Source organism: Lonchura striata, chromosome 1A (genome assembly GCF_050655825.1).
Source record: "Lonchura striata isolate lonStrDom1 chromosome 1A, ASM5065582v1, whole genome shotgun sequence".
Classification (NCBI taxonomy): Eukaryota; Metazoa; Chordata; class Aves; order Passeriformes; family Estrildidae; genus Lonchura; species Lonchura striata.
In genome coordinates, this window is record NC_140741.1 from 69,061,307 (window position 1) to 69,084,487 (window position 23,181).

Genomic DNA, 23,181 nt, shown 5'->3' on the forward strand with positions numbered 1-23,181 from the left:
AGATTTTTTCCCTTGGAAACTGTAACTTTGACATCAGATCCAAGAAGCCATCATTAAATCCCTTAAGTTTGAAGAAAGAGGGATGCAGGGATTCCAAATACAAAAATTATTTTTATTGCCATTATAGCAAATTAAATACTGGAATCCTATTCCGTTCTATACTTTAAAAAAAATATAAAATGTTACAGAAGATGTAGAAAGAGCCTCAAAAGTTATTTAGGTGCTCAAAATAAATACATGATAGCAAGACAATGAAAAGAACTTGTTCTACTTAATTTATCAGAAGAGTGTGTCGATTCCAAAATAGTTCTTCAAGAAGAAAAACATTGGTGTGATCTGGAGAAAGACTAATAAAAAGCAAGAGCTGAAAACTAAAATCAGGGAAATTCAAATAGGAGACAAGCCTGCTTTAAAAACAGATAGTGTTTGATCAGTGGGAAAAAATACCAGTGAATTGTGGCAAAGTTGTTATTTCTGGCAGTCTTAAAAAGTCCAGGTTGAATGCTCTCCCAGAGACGTGCTTTTGTCAAACACAAGTTTCTGGGCTGGGTGCCAGGGAGAAAGTACAAACACTCAGTGCCTGTAATGGATAGGTGAGCAGACCAAATGACTTCATTGTCTCATCTGGCCTCAGATTCTAGACCAATGCAAAACTTAATGATGTGCACAGCCACGTGCTGCCCTAAGCCTCCTGACTCCTTACCTAATTATGTCCCCACATCAGTTTCTTCTACAATTGCCCAAGTGGGATCTTGGCACAGGCAGAAACACTTGCACTAATGTGACTACCACAGTCATTGGTCTTGCCCTGAGTGAGGTGGGTACAGAACATAAATCAAACCAGTGCTTTTTAATTACACTCTCCAGCTGAAATGCTAGGCACCGTGAGACCCACCAGACCAAGCACAAGGAAGAGTGAATAACACAGAAACAGAAAACTAAAAATGTGCACAGCCCTTACTTTTCTCCTCCAGCCATCAGCTCAGCTGAAACATCAGCAAAACACAAAGGCATCTGTGCAGAGCTGCTTCACAGCTCAGGAACTGATCTTGGGCTGCCCCTTCACCCTTCCATCAAAGTAATGCAGCTGCTGAGCCAAGGATTTACTCTGCAGCCCTGAATACATGAAAGTACAACAACAACAAGGAGAAGACAAACAATGTACCTAAGAACCTGTCAGCAAGGCTGTTGGACTGCAGAGCCAGGGCTGTTCGGAAGCCCTTGCTGTCTGACGGGATGATGGTGGACTGACAGACAAAAGCTCCCACAAAATTGGAAAAATCTTCTGATTCTGCAACCATGTCCTTCAGAGTAACATCTGTGATATTGTCAGTGCAAATTGCCATCTTCTTCCCCTGTGGACAATCAGGAAAAAAGAGAGAAGCTGTTGGTTGTTGATAAGATGTGCAAAAGTTTGGGAAGAGGGAGATTGCAAACTTGGTGATTGCAAACTGGATGAGATTCATTACTTTAGTTTACAACAAGTTGATTTCTCTATGTGTCTATCATAAGAGGGACAAGCCACAACAAATTGTGCCATTGTCAAAGCTCCCATTAAAGCCTTGTACAGACTCAGAAATACAATGTCACCTCTGGCAGGTGCCTTATCAGAAATCTGTACTGTGGAGCACTCTTCTTTGTTTATCTTGACAGCACAGTGTTTACTTGCAGAGCATAGTAAAATGGCTTGCAAAGGAAAACCCTATTTCCCTTGCCTTTAAATAATATACTGTAGAATACCTCTTTATTTGGGATTTAATCCAGATAAAATATTTTTAAAGCACAAATACATGAAATCCCTAAACAGATATAGAACCTTCAAGACTGCTTTAATATTGTATGTCAAGATCAGTGCTAGAATCAGAGCAACAGCAATAAAAGACAAATTACCAGACTCAGTTTCCCTAGCGAAATGTCAAGCACTCACCACCTAATCATCTGCTTGGTTGTACTGTAGTACCATTGTAGTAGTTTGGGAAAGTAAAGACCAGATCCACAGAGGAGTGAGCATATCTGTATGTTTGTGGATCTAGCTGTCAGCAGCTCTAATCCAGGTGGTAGCTAAACACACATAGAAGCCTAAAAGTATGCTCATTTGTCTTAACTCATGCAAATCATTTGATACATGGCAAAAAGACTTCAGAACTTGACAGGGCTGAGCATTATTGTTGACTACACATGTTGGCTTTCATGGGACAATGCACAACACTGGTAGTGCTCTGAAAGTCAATTTATGTGTGTGACAGCATGCTTTGGTTCAGTCCAAGCTCCAGACAGAGCCTGTTTAACTCACAGACTAAACACATTTTTCTGCCACTCTCCAAGGCTGCAAAGTCAGCACTGGGCATCTTGGCCACTGGCAGACAGCAGAGTGACCAGGGGCTCTGCATACAACATCTCCAGTGAAGCAATGAGGGATACAGATGGAAAGAAGTTGCCAGCTGAAAGACTCAAACTCTTCATTTCAGCTCCTGGATGGCAGCACACAAAGGTCAGGGTCGTGATGCAAGTGACTTAAAGGCACAAGAAAGAAAAAGCAGGGATGTGACAGGAATTTTCTTCTGAGCTTTATTAATGGCCTATAATGCAGTATCTCTGCTCTGGAAAATCACTTGGCTGCTCAAAAGTCCTCTTGCACTGCAAAGCAAGATCCAAAGGGAAGTGACAACTCAGCTGACAGGGAGTCTTTGTTCTGTCTCAGTGTTACCCCAGAGCATCAACACATGCAACAAATTGGTTCATCCTCCCAACCCTCAAGCCCAGCCAAGCTCACCTCATTCCCACACAGGCTGATGTTAAAGAAGTGGAAGAACTTGGTCCCTCGGGAAGTGAAGCTAGGTCCACTCATCAATGAGCCTACCTGGCTGAGGTTGCTAAAATTGTAATTCAGGCTCTGGTTATCCTTGACATAGGACACCAGGCAATCACTGAAGCAGGCAGAGTGGTCCTGCAAGGCAGAGGCAGCCATTAAAGAGCAGTTACAGAACAGCAGTAAACCATTCACCTGAGTTAAAGCACAGGCACAGACAGGACTGCTTTCCTTGTAAAGGATGAAGGGAAACTCTGTCCTATTCCTGTAACTGATCTTTCCCTTGGGATAATTCCCATTCCCGTTTCAGTCCCTTGCAATCACGTATGAGGACTAAAATGTTCCTAAGCCTGGTTTTATTGTTGACTGCTGCATTAGCCAAGAGAATGCAATCTCTTGCTTTGTTTTGTTCTGGGTGCTTTTAGGATCCCAATGTTCCAGCATAAAGCCCTGTAAACAGACCAAAACACAACCTTGGTTACACTTGCATTTTGTAAAGGAAACACAAGAAACAGCTCAAGAACAAGGGCAGGATATGAATGCAGCAGAAGACAGGCAGAATACAAACAAACTGGAGCCATTCTTTCACTGCCTGTGCATGATAAATGCTTACTTGTGCTTACAGTTTCATGTAAGAGGAACTTGTTACAGGTTTCTAAAGGCCCAGAAACATCATCCAGCTGAGGAAGTCCCTGAGTTTAACAGAGCAGGCATTGGGATGGTTTTGGTGGAAGTAATGTAGAGACTTGTGCTGTTTATACACTGTCCACAGTACAGCATCTTGAAATTAACCCTTTTTTTGAGCTGATGTTGTCGCTTTTATCTGAATATTTACAAAAGGAAATTAGACTAGTGACATCTTTGGTGGGCTTATTGGTTATAGCCATACCCCAGAGCTCACAAGGCACATGCCTATAGGAAAGCACTAGAAACAGCCCTCTGAGAGCTTCCAGCCCAACAAATCCTGTCTGCCCATGTCCCAGAAACACTGAGGTTCGGTACCTTGGTGCTCTTGCTGCCAGGCCCACATGGGATGCAGGCCTCCTTGCCGTACACCTGGTGGATGGACAGGAAGGTGTTGGCCGGACACTCCTTGCACTGGCTGCTCTCCTTCTCGATGAAGTGTCCTGGCGGGCAGGGCACGCAGGACGAGCCGGACTGCTCGGAGCCCAGGGCACAGGCCCGGCAAGAAGAGGCCACTCCATCCACTGCGTTGGTCACCGTGATGGAGTAGATCTTGGCCATGTCATTGATGAACTGCCTGCTCTGGAACGAGAGCCAAGGAAACACCCCGGTGTCATCACACCATGGCACTGGGACACCACCCACATCTCTGCACCAATTCAGGGATCAGCTTATCCATGGCTCTGTCCTTCCTCATGGATTGTTTATGCACAGCTGCCTCCCAGGGGCTGCTTTGTGGTGAGAGCCACTCATCCCTTATGGGAAATCTGTGAGCTTCAACAGAGAGCTAGAGCTCTGGCAGACAGCATCCAAAGAATGCTGTGTTGTAAAGCCCCACACATAAAGAAGTACTTACATCTTGGCCCTCATTTATTCTCTGAAAGGCCCAGGTGAATGTGAAGGAAGCATTTTTGGAGATGATGTGAGTGTAGGATTGTCTTTCTTTACTTCTTTCCCATGATTCCACCACATTGGTATTTTTTCTATTAACATCCTACAAAATGGGCATAATTAAAAAAAAAAAAAAGAACAAAAAGTGTGGTCATACTGCACTAAGCACCAATGTTTTATGATCTAAAGATTAGCATATAAAAAGGACTCCACAATTGCATCATTTAACATTTAATAAAGCAAACTTGCTTATTTTGTTTTGCACAACTGACAAAGTTTCAGACGGTTCTAAATTGCTGCCTAATTTCCACTCAATTTTCTTTAAATCAAAAGTAGGTTATTTTAAAGAGCTATTAAATACCAAAAAGAACTGGCTTCCCCTTTCAGTGGAAGGGGTAAGGGAGCCATTGCAGATCCATTTGCCTTCCTCAGCTAATGGACATTCAAACAAACATCTGTCTGCTGCTCTGCTGATCCTCCAGGTCATCAACAGGATCAAGTCTAAATTTCCAAACTGTCTTCTTCCCATCCCCCTGTCCCAGATCTTGACTTGGCACTCTGTTACTAGATGCAAACTCAGCAGCAGAAGAGACATTGATAATTTCATCAGTCAGTTTAACAGGGGAAAAACTGGCTCCTTAGTGCCTAATGATTACTTTTAGAATAAGCACACAGCCAGGAATGGTTCAGAACTCATGTGCTGGAGGAATTTCACTAGGTCATTCATTAAACCCTTCCTGCAAGGGTACTGCAGATACCAAACTAATGCCATGCTTAATCATAATAAACCAAGTGCAACAAATCACACCCATGCAGAGGCATTAAAGTGACTTGTGGACCACCAGGCTCAGTCCCCAGTCATGGAGAAAGAGGTCTCACTTACTGCCATAAAGTACAGCACACAATCTGCTGAACAGATGGTCTCAAAAATAAAAGTAATCCGTCCGAGTTCTGACCCAGTTGCTCCTGTCACTGATGTTGGAGGTCTGTTTAACAGAGAAGGAACAAAATATTTATACTGTGCTCTCCAGACAGGCAGCAGACAATCCTTCAAATTCCTTTTTGTACAGTGAAGTCCTGTCACAGAAAACCTGGCCTTGCACAATGGTGGGAGCCTCTGCACTGAGTACAGGCTGCAGCAGGGTCATTTTTTAAGTGTCTAAATTCTTTATTGTACACTTCCCTCCTTATAATGAATGCCCAGATTTGACCATATTGGTAGGGAACCTTATTATTAAAACACATTACATACTTCAAGTGATTTACACCAATGTAATTGCATCTACCTCAGCTGGAAAACAGCAGAGGGAGGGTGAGGTTCATCTTCCACACCTTACTGGTCTCAGCATTCAGCACCTGGTCTGAGCTAGGAATCTAAGCTCACTTTTGACAGAGACACAAGCACCTCTAGCAGGTATTTCAGCCTGTCTGAGGGTTCAGGTATGGAGGGGATTCCCATTGTCCTGCAGTGCCTGCATCTCCCCACTGGCTCCAAGGGAAGCACAGACTGTGGAGGATTCCTGGAGCCACAGGGCAAAGTAATTTGGGTTTCACTAAAATACTTTTAGGGCAGGTTACACTATCCACCCCGCGGCAGGTTTAGCTGGATACTATGGAATAATTTAGAAACAGAGGGATAGCAATATCTTTTCTCAGTTTCCAGACAGCCAACTGTCTGCATCTTAGTCTCAAGAAAATACTGCTAAAAACCAAGGTCTCACATGCTTGCCTGCCTCAATGGACAAACTGGGGACATGGGAATAAAATTCAAGATTCCTCTTGTCTCTTATTCATTACATTATTCCACTTCAGAAAGAAAGACTCAGATCATCCCTGGGATAATGTGAAAGATGTATAAGAGACAGAAATTACTGAGAAGTAGATGAAAAAATTTCTCATTCCTTACTTAAATCCTGGGATGTGCAGGTTCAAGATAAGATAGTCATTGTCAGAGCCTCCTGCCCCACTCTGGATGTGATCACCAGCCACCTCCCAACCTTCACAGGACAGAAAAATAAAAAAATAATCAATAAATGGGTGGCAAAAGAAATCTATGCTACCATAATTTTTAAACAATTCAGTATTTCAGTGTATTTTAAAGATGCCTAATATAAACTACAGAACAATATCATGATGATTTGAATGAAGAATTTTAGCAATTGTATGAACTGCTGGTTTTACAGGCAATTTGCACCTTTCAAATCAGCAGAGCAATTGATATTCCCTGATCTGTGCTGTGCAGCTCAAGGGGGATAATCCATCCGATACCTTTCAGCCTTAAAACAGATGAATCAGTGAACCTGTGTGTTAAATGTTAAGCACATATTTCAGTTGCCCTCTGCTCAACAAGCATAATTCAAAGCTTGAGTTGCATCAGTCTGACAGGGTGGGTCAGACTGAGGAAAATCTGTCAGAGAAGGCTGAAGAAGTCCCAAAAAGGATCATTTTCACCAGTGAGCTGCGACTGCTCTCTGCTGCAATTTTAGCATATGTGCAGAGAGAAAGCTCTGAGCACTAAAGGAATAAAATTACAGACTGTAATTAAGTTTTCCAAAAGAATTATGTGTGACCTCGATGGGCATAGTTATCACAAAACAGAAAATGAGATAAACTAGGGAGAAGACAAAAAATTTTTTTTATAATGGGGACAAGAACGCATCTGAGCATCTTTGCTGAGGGAACTTCACATAGGCTGCATCTCCTGCCCTCCTCTGGTATACAAGAGATTTTTTATTCCTTTGTGATACTGTGACATTGCTTCCCACAGGAAATTTCAAGCCAGTGCAACTAAAGGAAAGGGAGGAAACTGTGCTGTGAGTCATGCAGCCAAGAGCAAACTCATTTTGATGGGTGCTCCATGACAGCAGGGATCCATGCAGGAGACAGGCACACAACACAGGGAGTTTGGCTCACCATTCATTCCATCACACTTTGAGTTGCCAACATTAAAGCAAGACGTCTTCATGTTTCCTGGCAGGATGTTCCACCACTTGTATTCAAACCCAAGAGCTGGTTCAGTCCCAGCAGGGCAGGCTTTGCATTCTAAAGGTGAGAGGGCAGAAAAGGATATAACACAGCCAAGGCATATGTCAAACAGTGCTTTGAAGAACATAGATACTGCTTTTTTACTCTCTGGTGCAAGCAATAAGCAAAGAAAATAATTCATTTCTTTGTAGTTAAACAGTCAAAGATTTATCAGGAGCAGGAGAGTGGAAGTGAGACCAGCATTTTGTAAATTGTAGATCATAGTGTTATGTTAAGTAATCTGCAACTGGTGCCCTAAGTCACATTTTTAGTAGATTCAGCTGATAGTTTTACGAACAAGAGCTCCCACAAAATGCTGTAGGGGACTATTGGGCCAATGCATCTCAGAATCAACTCTAGCCAGAGTTCATCTGACTGGGCTTAAAATGAGGTTTTCGCAGGAAAGAATTTGGCGTGGATAGGAGAATGGTTGAGGAGGAATTGCTGACTGGAAAAGTTTTGATTCCCCTCTCAGAATCCCTTAAAATAACTCTCAGAATGTCTATAACAGCCAAGAAATGCATCCAGAACACAGCAGGTGAACTTAGAGCAGCAATCCCTGATAAGAAAGGACTCAGAAGAGACAGCAGATATCCACATGCTGCTCTCCAATATTATTTAACAAGTATTTAACACAAAATGAACATTGGCTTATGATGATGTGTCACTAAGTCACATACAAGCAGATGGCTGCTTTTGGAGACACACAGAATTTTTTTGCAGACTCCTACCCTGTGTCCCATCCGAAAATGTGCCTGGTGGGCAGGGAGTACAGGAAGATGAGGCATTGTTGTAAAAGCCAGGATTGCAGGGTGGACAGTCCTGCCTCTCTCCAGAAGGAGGCAGGGTCAATGCATCAGGGAGATCCTCTCTGCAGATCTTGGGTTCAATCCACTTGTACATGATCTGGGTCTGGAAGGAGGAGACACTAAGCTCACACAGTGTACTAGGAAGTGTTAGACTAGATGCACCAATGAAGGTCCCCCTAAAACTAAATTATGGTATTTCCATCATTTTAGGCCACAAACAGACCTTGAACACACAGGACAACAAAGGGAAGTGCAGGTAAGGGCAACAGAAATGACTGGGTTCACAGAAGATTCCAAGATATGAGGCTTTAAGGACAAAACAAAGATTCCAAGATATGAGGTTTTAAGGACAAAACAAAACAGAATAGCAATTAAAACAATTACTATTTAATTAGTAAATTTCCTATTAGTAAATTTAATTCCTATTTAATTAGTAAATTTCCCCATACAAGCAGTTCTGAGGAACATCAGATAAATAATTCTAACTGGATATGCAATCTCTGCATTTTAACCACAGTAACACAAAACAAAACTTCTGCCATATAAAAGCCATTTATTTGGATTAGCAGAGAGAACCACAAGTTCTGCATTTTTAATTCATACTGGCCTGTTCTTTGAAAAGTCCCCAGTTTCCCTCCTGCCATTTTTCACCTATTGAGAAAATGTCAAAACCATGCAGGAGCTCTCCCCAAGCCCCTCCAATCCCTTGCCATCACAAAAGGAGCAGTTTGTGAACATTGAGTCAGTCCATGGTGTTACCATATCACCTCTTCATCATCACCCCCCTTTGAGGACACAAGTTTCTGTCTTCAGGAGAAGCATTGGTTGAGATGCATCACCCACAAAATTGTATTTCAAATTTCATCTGGCTTTGTGTCTCTCTCTGAAAGGGTTTTACATCTCAAGATGAAACTTAGCTGAGTTTCACAGCTGAGAAACCCAACTGGCAAGAGTTTAATGTGCCCACAGCTCCCACTCTGGGTACTTCCACCCCTTGGTCCCAGCAATCAGGGATCTTTGAGGCTGGAGGTTCAGCCTCAAAGGGAGATTTCACCTTCAATTCAATTCAATTCAATGAATTTGATCCAGACCCCCTGTCACCCTGGGCCTTGAGCTGCTTGCACTCAGGGTTAGCCCTCTGGTAACACAGAGCACTTGAAATATTGATCCTTCCTGAAACTGTTTCACAGAATAACCTGGGAGAAGCTTCAGCTCAGGCCCAGGCCCGGGCTCCTGGGAGCTCAGTGATGCTGGGGCTCTCACTCTCCATCCCTGCCTGTGCTTTGTTGCAGCCATGCCTGTGCCAGGTCATCTTCCCTGGCTGACCCAAGGACACAATGTCCCAGCTCCACACTGGTCCTGCCTCATCTCCATGGACTTGTCTGGCCACCTTGGCTGAATCTGGTCACTGGCACAGGGTCCTCAAGCACTGAGGGACTGTTCCTGCTACCAGACTGGCACCTCTCCTTCTGGACCAGCCTGTCCTTGCAACTCCTGAACACTTGGAGGATTTTCTGGAGAATGACCCCAGAAATGCTTCAGCAGCATCAGGGTGCACAGTATTTAAAATAAAAAGGCCCAGGAGCTGACAAAGCACCTGTGTGGCTGCCCAGAGCCCAGACATGCTGCCTGCCTCAGGAATCCTACAGCATCTGAGCAGGGAGAAGAGGGTCAGAGGGTGCCTGTGGCCATGTGGTGAGGGGTTTCTGAGACTGGGGTTGAAGCATTTAGCTTGGGATTTTTAAATCAGCAGGTAGATGAAAGTAAAGCGTAAAGAGTAAAGTGCATAAATCACCAGAGGCCCCTTCTACGCATGGAGGGAGACACCAGAATGGAGAAAACAATCTATTGTTCAGTGAAAATCTGGCTTATTTTAGCAACCATGGATCAATAGGCTGGTCCTTTACAGCCACTGGTCTCTGGCCTGCAGAGTCAGGCCCTCCCACTGAGCTGCATCACATGGAGAGATGGCTCTGGAGTACAGCAAACCTGAACCAATTTCCAGACATGCAGAGCAGTGAAACCAGCCCTGAAAACTCAGCCAGTGTCTGTGTGCCTGTGACACTGCTGCCATTGCAACTGGACAGTGAAGGCTGCAGAAAAACCCACTTAGCACTCTGATGATACCCATCAGTAAAGGGAAAGGCCAGTGGAAAGGCAGGAAAAGGGTCAAATAATAGGAACTTGTTCAGTGTCAGGGAGACTTGGGCCACAGAGAGCAGTGACAGAACAATCCACAGGAGTCTGCAATTAATGCTGTAGCTGAGGATGTAGCTGTGAACACTGCTGCTAATTTCTTGAATCATTAGAGACAGTTAACAGAGCAGAAATCAGTGAGTCAAGACCAGGTTGCAGAGCCTGACAGCTCTGGGGTTAAACTCACTGATGCTTTGTTATCAAAGCATACATTTCAGCTGCATTTTAGAACTCACTGATCAGGACACTCCAAAATACTCAATCCTGCCAGCAAATATTAGGCCAGCAACCTACAGGTGTTAGGGAATTTGACTATTTACAATTCCAACTGAGAGATGGGATCTAAGAGAGGTGGGAAAGGAAAGACATGACACAGGACTGACCATGTGTCCACACCTCTGCGGGCTTCCTATAGCAGTAAACAGCAGTTCCTTCTCCAAATTCCACTTGATTACTAGGACAAAGCCAGGCTGCTCCAACAGGAAGTCCCTCTGTGAGAGACCAAGTGGATCTAGGGTGTCTGGGTGAAACAATGTGCTGAGAGTCCAGGTGATTTGAGGCATCCCATGGGACAAGCACATTTCCAGCAGCTAAACTGACACACATGCACACTCCAGACTATCTATGTACCATTCTTTTACCTGACCACAGGCAGGAGACAGACCTGATCTTTGATGCTAAAACCAAGGGACATGACACACTTCATACCTATGCAGCCAAACACTCCTCCACCTGAAACAGAGATGGTCATATCCAATGTTCCTGGGCCATGGTATCACCTGAATCATGCCTGGGCACTGCTGGGATAGTCATCACAAGCCTAAAGTATTCCAGAAAGGTTATTAATAACTAGAGAGATGGGTTTATGCTGGGACAGTACTTCACCCTGTGTTCCAGCAGCATGGATGTATGAAAGCAGCTCCAGTGACCCCATCAGACCCACCACAAGTGCAAGGAGCTTATCTCACCAAAACACATCCCTTAAGCAGACCCAGACCTGGCAAATTGTTGCAAAGAGATAAAGGACAGGCAAAGGACAAGTCCAAAACCTCGGATTCAATACTGAAAGCAAAATTGGGAAAGTAATTGGGAAATGGATTCCTAAAAAGAACTACCTTGCTTTCAAATGCAGAGATAGCACTAAGGTCAGTGAGCTTAAAAATGGTATGTTGCCTTCTACTTACTTTTCCCTCCTTATCACATGGGGTATGGATCTGGAAAAAGTCTTTGCTTGTGCATGGAGGTCGCTCTATGCATGCACTGGATCCCTCCTCTAAAAGAAAAGGTGAGAAACAGGATATTAAACTATCAAATGGCCTCTGGAAACAAACATTATAAGATTGAAATTTGGAGGTTAAAATGAGTCAGCAGAAAATAATAAAAGGAAAATGAAAAATCAAGCTCTTAATGGTGTCAGCATGAGCCTTCCCCTGAAATGAAGCAGGGGAACAGGGAAAATACTGGCTGTGCTTATACTGTCACACTGAAATTCACTAATTAAGTGTATGCAGGGACAATTATTAGAAATAAGTTTTTTTACTCTGAGGATGGTGAGACACTGGAGCAGGTCACCCAGAAAAATTGTGAATATCAATCAAGGCCTGGTTGGACAGGGCTTTGAGCAAACTGGTCTAGTGAAAATTCCCTGCCCATGGCACAGGGGTTGGAACGAGATGATCTCTAAGGTCCTTTCCAACCCAAACCACTCTATAATACTATCAAACCCTCCCCCCTTCAAACAGAAATTTATACAGTTTACCAAATATGGAAATATTTTCTCACTTGATAAGGAACAAAACCACTCTAATCCTGTAGAAACTTCCTTACAACACTGGCCCAATTTTTTCTCTTGACAGATAATTTTGTGATATTTCCATTCCCACTGTGAGCAGAAGCACAGGTCCCTAAGCATTTGCAACCATTGGTGAGAGCAGGTGCTATGGTCAGTAACTGATTCTTCAAGAACTTTCTAAAACTGCAACAAGGAAGAAATCTGAAGACCTTTTGACTATGAAGAATAGATTAATACCATATCATTTGCAGATCACCACCTAACCATATCTGGAATTGCAGAGGACTTACTCTGGGACTAGGTTTTGCAACTAGATCACCCCATTTTCCAACCCCATAGGAGGCAGGGGCAAGGCAGGGGAGAGTGTTTGGAAAGGCCATTCCTCAAAATGTGTTAAGGCTGAAGGTAGTGATGAAGCAAATTCATGTCATCACCAACCTGTAACACAAATTACCACGAGAGGGCACAGCGCACCTACTCTGTATTTCAGAAGAACGATCCCCTTCCTGCTCATCAACGTCTCCATCCCTCCATGCTAACACTGATGACACTAACAACGTTTGTCTGTGGCCCATTATGTGTCTATGTACACTCTGCATATTTTGGGAAGTGAATAATTTCCCCTTTACAATCTATTGGATTTGCAGTTGCTGGATGCAGCCACGCTGACACCTGAAGCAGCTGGTGACTGCACATACTCAGCCCTTCCTGGGTTTTGCTTGTCCCACTTGGTTTATGTACCTGCATAATACATTTCTTCTTTACACTTGGTGCACTCCTTAGCTCCTTTCTCAGAATAAGTGTCTCGTGGGCACACCTGGCAGCCAGATGCACCTGGTTTGTCGCTGAAGGTACCAGGCTTGCACGCGAAGCATTCAGATGTGTATGCAACTCCTGTAAGGAAAATTCTGGGTAAAGCATTGAAAAGGACCCATCTTTAACTGCTGCCTACCTGGGCTTATGGCTGAGAGCAAACCAGCTGCATAAACCAGCATATAAAACACACTCAGTTTCATCACTCACTTTAGACACTTTGGCTTTGCTGACTCATAATTTAGGTCTTTAATCTTTATACCTCAATTAAAGTCTGACCCGTCTAAGAACCTTATTTGACACTCCCAGTTTTATTATACTTAGAATTAGACCAAAAGAGCAATTACAGATAAAACATATCACTTCATTATTAATTCAACTATCATTGTTATGATATATATCCATTTATCACTATTGAGAGACTTACAATAACCATGGTCTTTCTATTCTACAATAAAGAAAACCTGATTATTCCTTCTCTCTATTTCCTAATCCAGTCTTCTCCAGTAGATGGCAACATTTTCCAGATAAACTAATTTTTCAGCCTTTCCTCACTGCGAAATTTTGCTGTTCTGTTTCTACTCTTCAGAGGAGGAGACGGGGCAAGGAGCTAAAAAAAAGCCACTTCAGTGCTGCAGGTACAGCAGTAGAAATAGCACTTGGCAAACATTGTGACAAAAGAGTGAGATAAAACCTCAAAGACAAATTCTACTTACCTTCAATTGTGATGTTCTTCACTAAAACTGGTTTTACAACTTTGGAGCCCATGAGAATCCCTGTTGTTCTCCAGTATAATATATTGCTACCTGATTTCAGAGTTACCTGCAACAACACGTGTGAGTTAGCAAACATCCCCTTACCAAGACATTGTTTCATTTCCTACTTCCATTCAAATTTCTTGCATCCTAATAGCTTTTCCTATGCTGTTTAGTGGGTCAAGAGGTAATGGTAAAGCAATAGACAAATGCTATACAGACATATCTGAGGAGTGCCAAAGTGTGCTTTATGAAAATATTTCTCAACACCCCAGCTGGAAAAACACCAAGAGCTGTTTCTGACCTTATAGTAAGCAGAATTTGGAAAAAGCTGTTCCTGTCTTTATCCAATTACCCCTGGCACTCAAGAGCTTTTATCTCCAGCCTCATGTTCAGATATAGTCAGTTTGTTTTTAAAGCCTTGAGATATGCTTTCATAAAGAAACTTGACATGACCTAGAGTTCGAAAAACCAGTTCACAAGTGAGTTTTGTTTATAGGTTTTAAAAACCAAGCTCTGCCTGCATGTAACACTACAATATCATGACCAGGCACAAACCATGGCTATCTCCAGCAGCAGTCTCATCCCTCCCGTTCACTTCTGACTGCAAACAGCAAATGAGATGCAGAAAACAGCCTGGTTTCTGACTGCCCTGACCCACTTGGCATGGTTCAGCAAGTGACTCCACAACCCCTGTGGAAGGGTGATGGTTTGGTGGCATCATGGCTGAGGTAAGGGGCAGTAGAAGGCAGGAAAACTCCTCCAGCAGCAGTTTTGGTGCCCTTCTGCCTTCAACTCACTTGCATAACTGCAGTGTAACTCTCATCACTAAAAGCATCAGGTTCAGCAAGCCTCTGCCTGGCCTGCAAAGCTGTTCCATATCTACTAGCTCAGTACAAGTTGTTTACTGCCAATAGCAGGATAATGGCCTGAAAGTGCTATATTTTCATACAAGAAGAGGAATAAACTCTACCAGCACAAGGGTCCAGGATAATGAGATTTACAGCAGGCCTGGCAGGACCAGAGTTTTTGTTCACCCAGGATAAGGAGTTGAAAAATTTAGCAAAGTAGAAGTACAGCATGTTGTTTCTCCCACACCCAAACATCTGCTACCCACAGGAGCAGAGGAGAGCTGAGCTATCAGGGGAGCTGGGACCATACTGAAACAGGCATCAGGCTGTGTGAGGTGAGGTACCCAACACCAGCTCCAGTGCAGCAGGACTCACCTGCTGAGAGCAGAGACTGCAGCACCTGGAAAACTGTGCTCACAGAAAACACCCTGACAGGATTTTCAGTGCAGAAAAAGTCCTTCAGGACAGCCAAAATCATCATCTCACCTAGCTCATATGTCTACATTTCAGCCAGCCATCCTGAAAACTTTCATACTTTCATAGAGAGTGAGAACACTTGCACATCCCAGATGACAAGCTCAGGTGGCACCATCTCCCATGCAGCTGCCTACATCCCTCAGCTGCCCCAGATCAATGCCCTGGCCTTGGATCTACCTCTCAGCTCATGCCACTCATCCCTCCCCAGCCAGCTTTCCAGCCTCCCAGTGTAACCTGCACTGGTCTTGCACCTGACCTAACAGGCACTCCAACCACAGCTGGCTCAGAAATACAGTTTCTCCTCCAGGAGGAAGAGCACACCATGGAAAACAAAGAATGTGCTGCTGCCTATGCCCTCAAAAGCCTTTTTCTTCTGGTATAATGTCACCTGTGCTGGGCTTTTGCTGATATGGCTCTGGGGACAAGGGTATGATGGTACAGTGGAAGCCAGGCTTCAGCTGATAAGCTGGTGTGCACATGATCCTGTGAACACGATGCTCACAGGGCAAATTCAGCCAGCTGGGTCACAGGCCAGCCAAACATCCTACCCCCAACATGGACAGGCTCATATCTGTGCTGCAGGAGCCATCCTGGTGCTGCCAGCTGGTTTTTCACACAAGCCCCCATGGAGCAGGAGTTGGGTGCAGTCCAGCTCTTCTGCACACACTTGAGAATGAAATGCCCACCCTGCTTGTCTCCACATACACACCCCACTCCCACTGCTCTGCCGAGACACAGAGAATAATCCTGTGTTCTCATGAGCAAACAGCTGTTGTACAAGATTTCAATTACAATCATGCAGAGTGACTGTGGCATGCAAATTTGCATAAATCTATTTAACTTCATAAAACACTTAATTCAAACCCATGAAAATCAATACAAAGTCTTGCATCTATATAATTTCCTTTGGGATCAGCCCCTTAGGCATCTCCATGACTTTTCCCCTCAGTACTAGGAAAGTTCTGCTTCTTCAAATGCATTCATAGGAGCTGGCCCATGTTTGGTGTCTGGACAGAGAAAATTACAGACATTTATAAGTGGAAAGAAACTTCATGAAGGAATTTTTCACAGACTTACAGAATGAGAGCCCCATTCCCCATTGTCTGTGAGCTTCACCCATTTGTCTGCTGTGGAGTCCATTTCTTTGCACTGGTCATTTTGTATCTGTTAAGAAAAACACAAGATCAGTGACTACAATCAGATGCATCTCTCTGTCAGCATAATGACTTCTGATAATTATAATATTCAGCTCTGTTTCTCTTGTCTACATATTTAGACAGCTGCCTTACTTGTGGCAAAATAAACCCCCAACTTTCAACATCTGTTACAGCTTAACAGTGCCTCCACTGGCCCCCTCTGACACAGGTGGTAAAAAAAGAGCAGGATGAGATGATCTCAGACTTGTCCTCACACTATATGGGCAGAAAAGGATGCTGAGCATCTTGTCTTGATGCTTCTTCCTTCTTCTGAGCCTACCAAGACTTAACTCTCTAAAATCCAGAGGCTTCTAAGTCATAGGGGAAGCAGGAGTGGATGGGCCCAAGCAGGAAGACAAAGTGTTTTCTCTACAGCCAATATGTGCTTTGCCTTTGGCCTGCTGCCACCTGACCTAGGAATGAGAGTGAAGCTATCAAGGCAGAGGCAACGTGCCATGGAGAGTCTGTTCTGGCAGAAGGGTGAGGTTGGCTGTCCCTTGCTCGGGTCCAGGGCAGCTCAGAAGCATTTCCTTGCAGTAAGGTGTGGTGCACTTCTTATTTCTTCTTATATCTGTCTTCTCAGGTGGAAAAGGATGAAGTTCCTTTGAGGAACAAGATCACATACTCAGCTTTTATTGCACCAGGGAGAAAGGCCACTTCAACACTTTCAGCCACTTGACCTGGAGTCAAGGATCCTCCTTAAAGTTGCTCCAAATCAAATTTGAAATAAGCTGTGCAACTCCACATCCTCCAAAGCATCTATACACTCAATTCCCACCTAGACCAACTGCACTGAGGAAAAGAGGTGTGAAGAAGCACCTGTGTAGAAGGAAAATCCCTAATTATCTTGTGCAACCTGAGCTGAAGCACCCTTGTGTCTTGGTTCCCACCTGCAAAGAGGAGGTAAGAATATACGGCCTCTTCTCATCAGGTGAAAAGGGCTTTAATATGTAAATAGAGCCAAGGAAGGGCAGAAAAAACACCTCACCATTTCCCAGTAACCTGCCACTGCTAATGAAATTCCACTGTCCAGAGCTAAAGTGTCATTGTTAAATATATTTAAGCACAAAGGCATGCTGGAGGAAAAAAAATTACTTTTGCAGGAGCATTAAATATGGCTTCCCTGAAATACTGAGGCTGGCTATGAATTTATGGGCATTTCTATAAAGGACTGCACCACTCATTGCTTCTTGAACAGAGAATGATAAATTCAGAGAAGGTGAATGAGTGGGATACGGATAAAAGCAATAATCAAGAAGCCATTTTCAAAGCCAGTGCTCAGAGACACAATATATTTGTTCTATTGCAGGAGCAGATCTGCCAGTCAGTCAAGCAACTGGAGCTGGGATTCATAATCCTGGCACATTCACCTGACAGCAGAAAGCATAGTTGCTGCTTTATTCCCATGAAGAAGGCAGGGTAGTCTAATACAAAACAGAAATAGCTAAATAACATTGCCTGCACGGTCTGTTAGCCAAGTGCCTTAGCAATCTATCACCCTGATGTAGCAGCATGAAGGTGCCTGAACAGGTAATTTTTGTCTTCCTTTCCCAGCCCACTAAAGGTAAGATACTTTGCACTTCTTCCCAAACTTCAATAAATATTAACCAACACCAGCTAAAACTTCTCACTCCTGTGAGGTGCCATGAGCTGTGTCTTTCTGATGAAAAACAGAGCTTGTCAGACAGATAAAGGGGCAGTAAGAAAGGTGACTGAAAATTTCTAGACATCTGCCTCTCTGAATCACCCTCCCATTACCTTTCCTTCTGTCCCAAATGGCAGGTACAACACAACAAGGACATTGGAACCTTCCAAAGCACCCCAGTAATGTGGGGCATGTACACCCCACTGCAAATCTTGATGCTGGGAACCCTCCAGCTCACAGGGCAGCAGCCAGTCCGTTCAGGTGGGCAGAGCAGGGTTGCCTTCCCCATTCTGGTCACTGCTGACCAGAGAGTTTCAGCAATTTGAGCACACCATGGTACAAGCCCAGCCAGGCTGTTCCTATGTCAGAGCTAATGATCCCCAGCCCCTCCATTTCACAGCACAGACACATCCTCAGAGACCAATTCCTACTGAAAGTCACCTGAATTTCTCCTGCTTTTCTTTTCATCTTAATTACTAAATTACTAGGACACAAACTGACCTAAAACTAATAGTTTCCACACAGTACTACCTTGGAAGAAGTCTATTTAAATGTCAAGTCCCTTCAAAGACATCTCCAGTCAGACACCCCTAAATAGGAGCATCTACCACCAACACCTGTCTTGCAAAAGGCTGAACTAACTGGGGCAGTTATGACCCCTAATGATAAAATCCCAGTGCATGGAAAACAGGATCAGTTCAGACTGAGTTTTGAAGATAAAATAAATGCCACAAGACAGAATAAATGACAGAAGGAGAAGGAGGGTTTTTTTATATTGTTCAGCAATAACAAGTTGTGGGCATGCAGGGAACTTAAAAGGGGGAGAGCTGCTGCTAATGATCTGGGGCGAATTCTTACAATATAAGGTTGGATTCACCATTTAAAAGGCCTTACAAAAAATTCAAAGAAGATGTTGTTGTCAATATACTGGTATTCGAAGAAGACAGAGCCAGATTTCTTCAGGTGCACAGCGTAGATGAGAGAAACTGTACAGTCATCCCTGTTTGACTCTATGTAATTCCCTCGAGGCGTCCATGAAGAGCTGATGAACATAAACAGAACAAGCCTCAACTGAGATCACAGATACTGAGGAGACTTTTTGTATACCACTGTTCAACAACATGTTACATAATACCCCAGAATCCCACAACAGCTAACTGCAGTGAATTTTTAATTTATTACAGGATCTCCAATAATTTTTCAGATCTAGTAAATATAATAATTTTATTTTATATATATTTCTTTATATTACATGAATAATATAAAATACTTTTCCTTGAAACTGTGCATGGGAAAGGATATGGTATGAAAAATTTAGGACTCAGCCTATATAAGAAAGGTTTATTATCCACAGGTTCAATATACCCTCAATTACACTCAGAAACAGCCTTTTGCAAGCACCACAGGTCTCTATATAGGCTGTAAAAGGACCTTTTAGCCACATTCACTATACCATGACCCTGGAGCTTTCCAGCTACAAATAAGAACAGCTCAGGCTAGTCTTAAACTCTCTGGCTGCTGATGAGCCCAAGGAGACCACGCTGGCAGCAAAGAGATGGGGCTGCAGATTTCACCTCCCAGCCACTCTTGTTGGCCTTTAGCAGGGCTGGCTATCCTCTGCAGAGCTCAGATGAGTCTTTAAGCAGCTTTGTGCTGCTGAGCTGTCTGAGGTTACCCACAGCTGCCTAACCCAGGTGCAAACAGAGCTCCTCACTTGTTGCAGCTGTTGGCTTTGCTCTCAGATGAGCTGAGCGCCGTGTCCATGAAAGTCGCCACGTTGGAGAATCCTGCTGGCAGCTCATCCCACTCGTCAAACTTGATCCCGCTGCCCAGTGAGTAGGTCCCCTCTGCACATTTGCTGCACACTTGGTTCTTCATCTCCAGGTACTCACCAGAGGCACAGGAGAAAGCTGGGGAGACAATAATTTACAATATAGGAATGGATTCATCAATCTTTATTAATTTTCTTTTTTTTTCTCTCCTGCCACTTAATTAATTAAGATTGAACTGCCACTAAAGGGAACCAAACAGAATGTCCTAGTCCCAGGAACACAAGAGCAGAACTACCAACATCATCAGCAAAATTGAGATGTTCACCTGAAACCAAACCCCAGTGACAGCTCCTGATTTGCTGCTCGCCTCCATTGGCATAGGAAGATTTTTAGAAATAAAATCCCTATGGACAGATTGTGTTCAAAAGCAATTTGTAAAAATGAGGATTTATAAAAGAGTTCTCCTCACCCCTGCTCACCCAACAGTTACACCTTGAACTCAATTAAAGCCACCAGTACTTGAGAACTAGAACAGACTTTTCTCACTCACCTAAGCTAAGAAGGGCATACAGCAGCAGGCTGACAGTCAATATAACACTACAAACCTTATCTGAGAGTAGCAGACCTAATGCAAAGGCCCCTCTGTGTTTCTCCTCACATACATTGAACTACCTACAAAGCCTCAAACATTTTGCCTGATAGACCATGTGGTCTTGGAAAAGGTCACCCACAGGTGTGTGACTAGAAGATGAGGATCTTTGATTAGGGTGACATTAACATGCTGAGAAAATAACCACTGGTTGTCAGCACAGCAAAGACATTATTCAAAATCTGTGTAATTAAGGGAAGTACAATTAGGAGGTATGTTCACAAAGTGCTTTTTTTTCTGATGTCTCTAAAATTATTTCCTCCAAATAGCTGTATGCTCCTTGTCCCCCAATCACATCCCTGACTGCTAAGGGAAGATTATTCCCATTATGAAACAGAAAACTGGACAATATGCCCACGGAGCCTCAAGTCTGTGTCACAATCATAACTCCTGCCTGGACACTTGTTTCAATGGCAGACCATCCCACTTTCACTCAGCACCATCCTCTTTAAGACTGAACACCCTGAATGGAAAACAAATGAGCACTTTCTGCAGCCCATAGTACTTCCTATGATGTTTGCAGATTTTTTAACTACACCAGTCAAGCCAAAGCAGGATCCAGAGCAACGAACACAACTCACATCCCAAGAAATGATGGGATTTTCTTCTGTTTCACACATGCCACATTGAACAGTGACAGATATTTCATACACTCTCTTTGACAGACATAAACTCATTAGCCTGAGAAACTGCAGGATGAGATCAGACTGGCAGCCAAAGTGCTGAAACTGGCCCAAAACAATGATGCCGGCTGAAATCCCAGAAAATGTGGTTCCACAGATGTGCCAGTGTTTATCTAAACTGCAGAAAAACTTGCTTTATTGTAAGCATTTTGATTAACTCATGGCTATGTAACACAAATCTCCATCTGAATCCAACTAACAGTTCTGGATCCCATTTCTGTACCAGAAAAAGGGAGAGAGAAAGAAATCCAGTACCAGCAGGACTTCTCTCTGTAATTGTCCTTGATGCATGCCACTGGAAAGCAGATTAAAGGTCTACCTTGATGGAATGATCTGCCAAAGGGTCATTTTTCCTTCTTGGTCTTATCAGCATACTCTGAATTTGAACCAATGGCTTTTAAACCAACAGATTTCTAACCCTGTTGTCCACTGGTGATGGACCAAGAAGGAAAGTGGGCAGTATCCAGGCAGAGATGGGTGGGAATAAAGAAGGAAATCCTTCCATGATGGATTTCTGTGAAAGACTGAAAGACAGACAAAAATTCCACCCTCAGTGAGGGCAAGTGGTTCACTACAAGCAGTGGCACATGAGGTAGAGCTAACACCCCACCTGACTGGCTGTGTGACCTCAGCTCAAGCCATAGGCTCTTCCCAGCTGGAGTGGGAAACAGCTTTCTTCAGAGATTTGGGCAAAAGCAGTGAATATGTCCCTGTGTGTCTGAACTGTGACTGCACTTTGTACAGCTTTTCATCCTAAATATATAAAGATGTCCTGACTCACTGTGTTAGCATTATTAACAAATCTTGCTTTCTTGCTTTATTTTTAACTTTTGAAGGGTGCAGAGAGAAGCTATCAGGAAAGGAAGTAGAAAAGTAAGCTTTCTCACAACATCTCTGAATTCTTTAAGTTTCAACTTTGTTTTTTGTTGGGGTTTTTTTGTTTGGTTTTTTTTTTTTGTTTTTTTGGTTTTTTTTTTTAAGAAAGCTAAATAGCAAGAAATTGAGAGTGCTGCTTAACCATTCCAGAATCATGAAATTCAACTAAGGAGTCAAGAACCATGAGCAATTCACTGCCATAATGAAGATGCTGAGGGCAGCAGAGCCTCCTCTTCCATCACAGTGAGGTTGAGCAGAGATTGTAACTTTAGCTGAACTAATATATTTTAACCCCTTGCAAACTGATCATTTGAGAGAAATAAAAGTGTACAAGAGATCAGGCCAGCTGTCATGCAGGACACATCATCCATCTCTCACCTTCTAGGAAATAAGTGAGCCTTTATCTTATTTAGGTGGGGAATTACCTTCTTTCCTTATAAAAATTGCATTTCAAAGGCAGCAGCATTTCCCATCAAAATGCTTCCCCCTGCAAGCAAACTGGCTCTGAGCATGCCAGCTGCTTGCCAGGTTCAATTTGGGGCTGAACGTGGCTAATGACAACATGAACCACTTTCAGTATTGGAACAGATGCAACATTTGGTCTCGTTCCAGCTGGAGAAGGGTGGGGAGGAAATACAGTGTGTGGTGAGCATGAAGATGGTCTCCTCTCCTAATTTCCCATAACTTGATCTTCAGGCAAGGGAGAGACAAAAAGCCCAGGCAAACTTTCTTTAATCTAAATTGCATCAACTCAAGAGTTCATCCCAGCTGGAGACAGGGAGGTCAGAGTCACTTGTGGAGGGACAGAACACAGACAGATGATCCATCCCAGGGCATCTCAGGAGCTTCTCCTTCCTCCTGGCTGCTCCATATCACTGAGACATAGCTGAGACATAGCTGATGCAGTACTTCCCAGCAGCCTCAGAAACAGCTGGAATTATTTCAGCATTGCTGTGTTTGTGAGGGTGACAACGTGAGATGCTGCCAACAAGAAGGGCTGCATCACAACTTAGGAAGTTAAGAAGTGATGCAAAGTTTTGGGAACATAAATTCTATATTTTAGGAGTGTGCTCTGATTTGTCCTCCACTAAACTTCTTCAAAATCCAGAGGAAAAATTATTCTTCCAATTAGAGGAAGATTCTGCCAGCACCCCTAACCCCAGAGTCCATTTGTTTAAGCATTTGATACTTCATTCTCAGAGAAACCATCTCTACTGAATAACTGGACTTCACTATTTTCTATCCCTCTCTAACTGCAA

The 23,181-nt window shown here is 43.4% G+C and overlaps 1 protein-coding gene across 1 annotated transcript in view; it reads right to left on the bottom strand.

Annotated features, from left to right (window-relative positions):
* The window catches only part of ELAPOR2 (endosome-lysosome associated apoptosis and autophagy regulator family member 2), a 95,174-nt gene that overhangs the window by 12,483 nt on the left and 59,510 nt on the right, over positions 1 to 23,181 (bottom strand). The window contains exons 3-16 of the mRNA XM_021531029.4: positions 19,657 to 19,852; positions 18,837 to 18,984; positions 16,179 to 16,265; positions 13,735 to 13,840; positions 12,947 to 13,099; positions 11,598 to 11,686; positions 8,140 to 8,320; positions 7,298 to 7,426; positions 6,291 to 6,381; positions 5,268 to 5,370; positions 4,350 to 4,487; positions 3,812 to 4,075; positions 2,774 to 2,947; positions 1,166 to 1,355 (exon numbers count right to left, since the gene is read on the bottom strand). Coding sequence (XP_021386704.2) covers positions 1,166 to 1,355; positions 2,774 to 2,947; positions 3,812 to 4,075; positions 4,350 to 4,487; positions 5,268 to 5,370; positions 6,291 to 6,381; positions 7,298 to 7,426; positions 8,140 to 8,320; positions 11,598 to 11,686; positions 12,947 to 13,099; positions 13,735 to 13,840; positions 16,179 to 16,265; positions 18,837 to 18,984; positions 19,657 to 19,852 — 2,049 coding nt within the window. The remainder of the gene's footprint in view (positions 1 to 1,165; positions 1,356 to 2,773; positions 2,948 to 3,811; positions 4,076 to 4,349; positions 4,488 to 5,267; positions 5,371 to 6,290; positions 6,382 to 7,297; positions 7,427 to 8,139; positions 8,321 to 11,597; positions 11,687 to 12,946; positions 13,100 to 13,734; positions 13,841 to 16,178; positions 16,266 to 18,836; positions 18,985 to 19,656; positions 19,853 to 23,181) is intronic.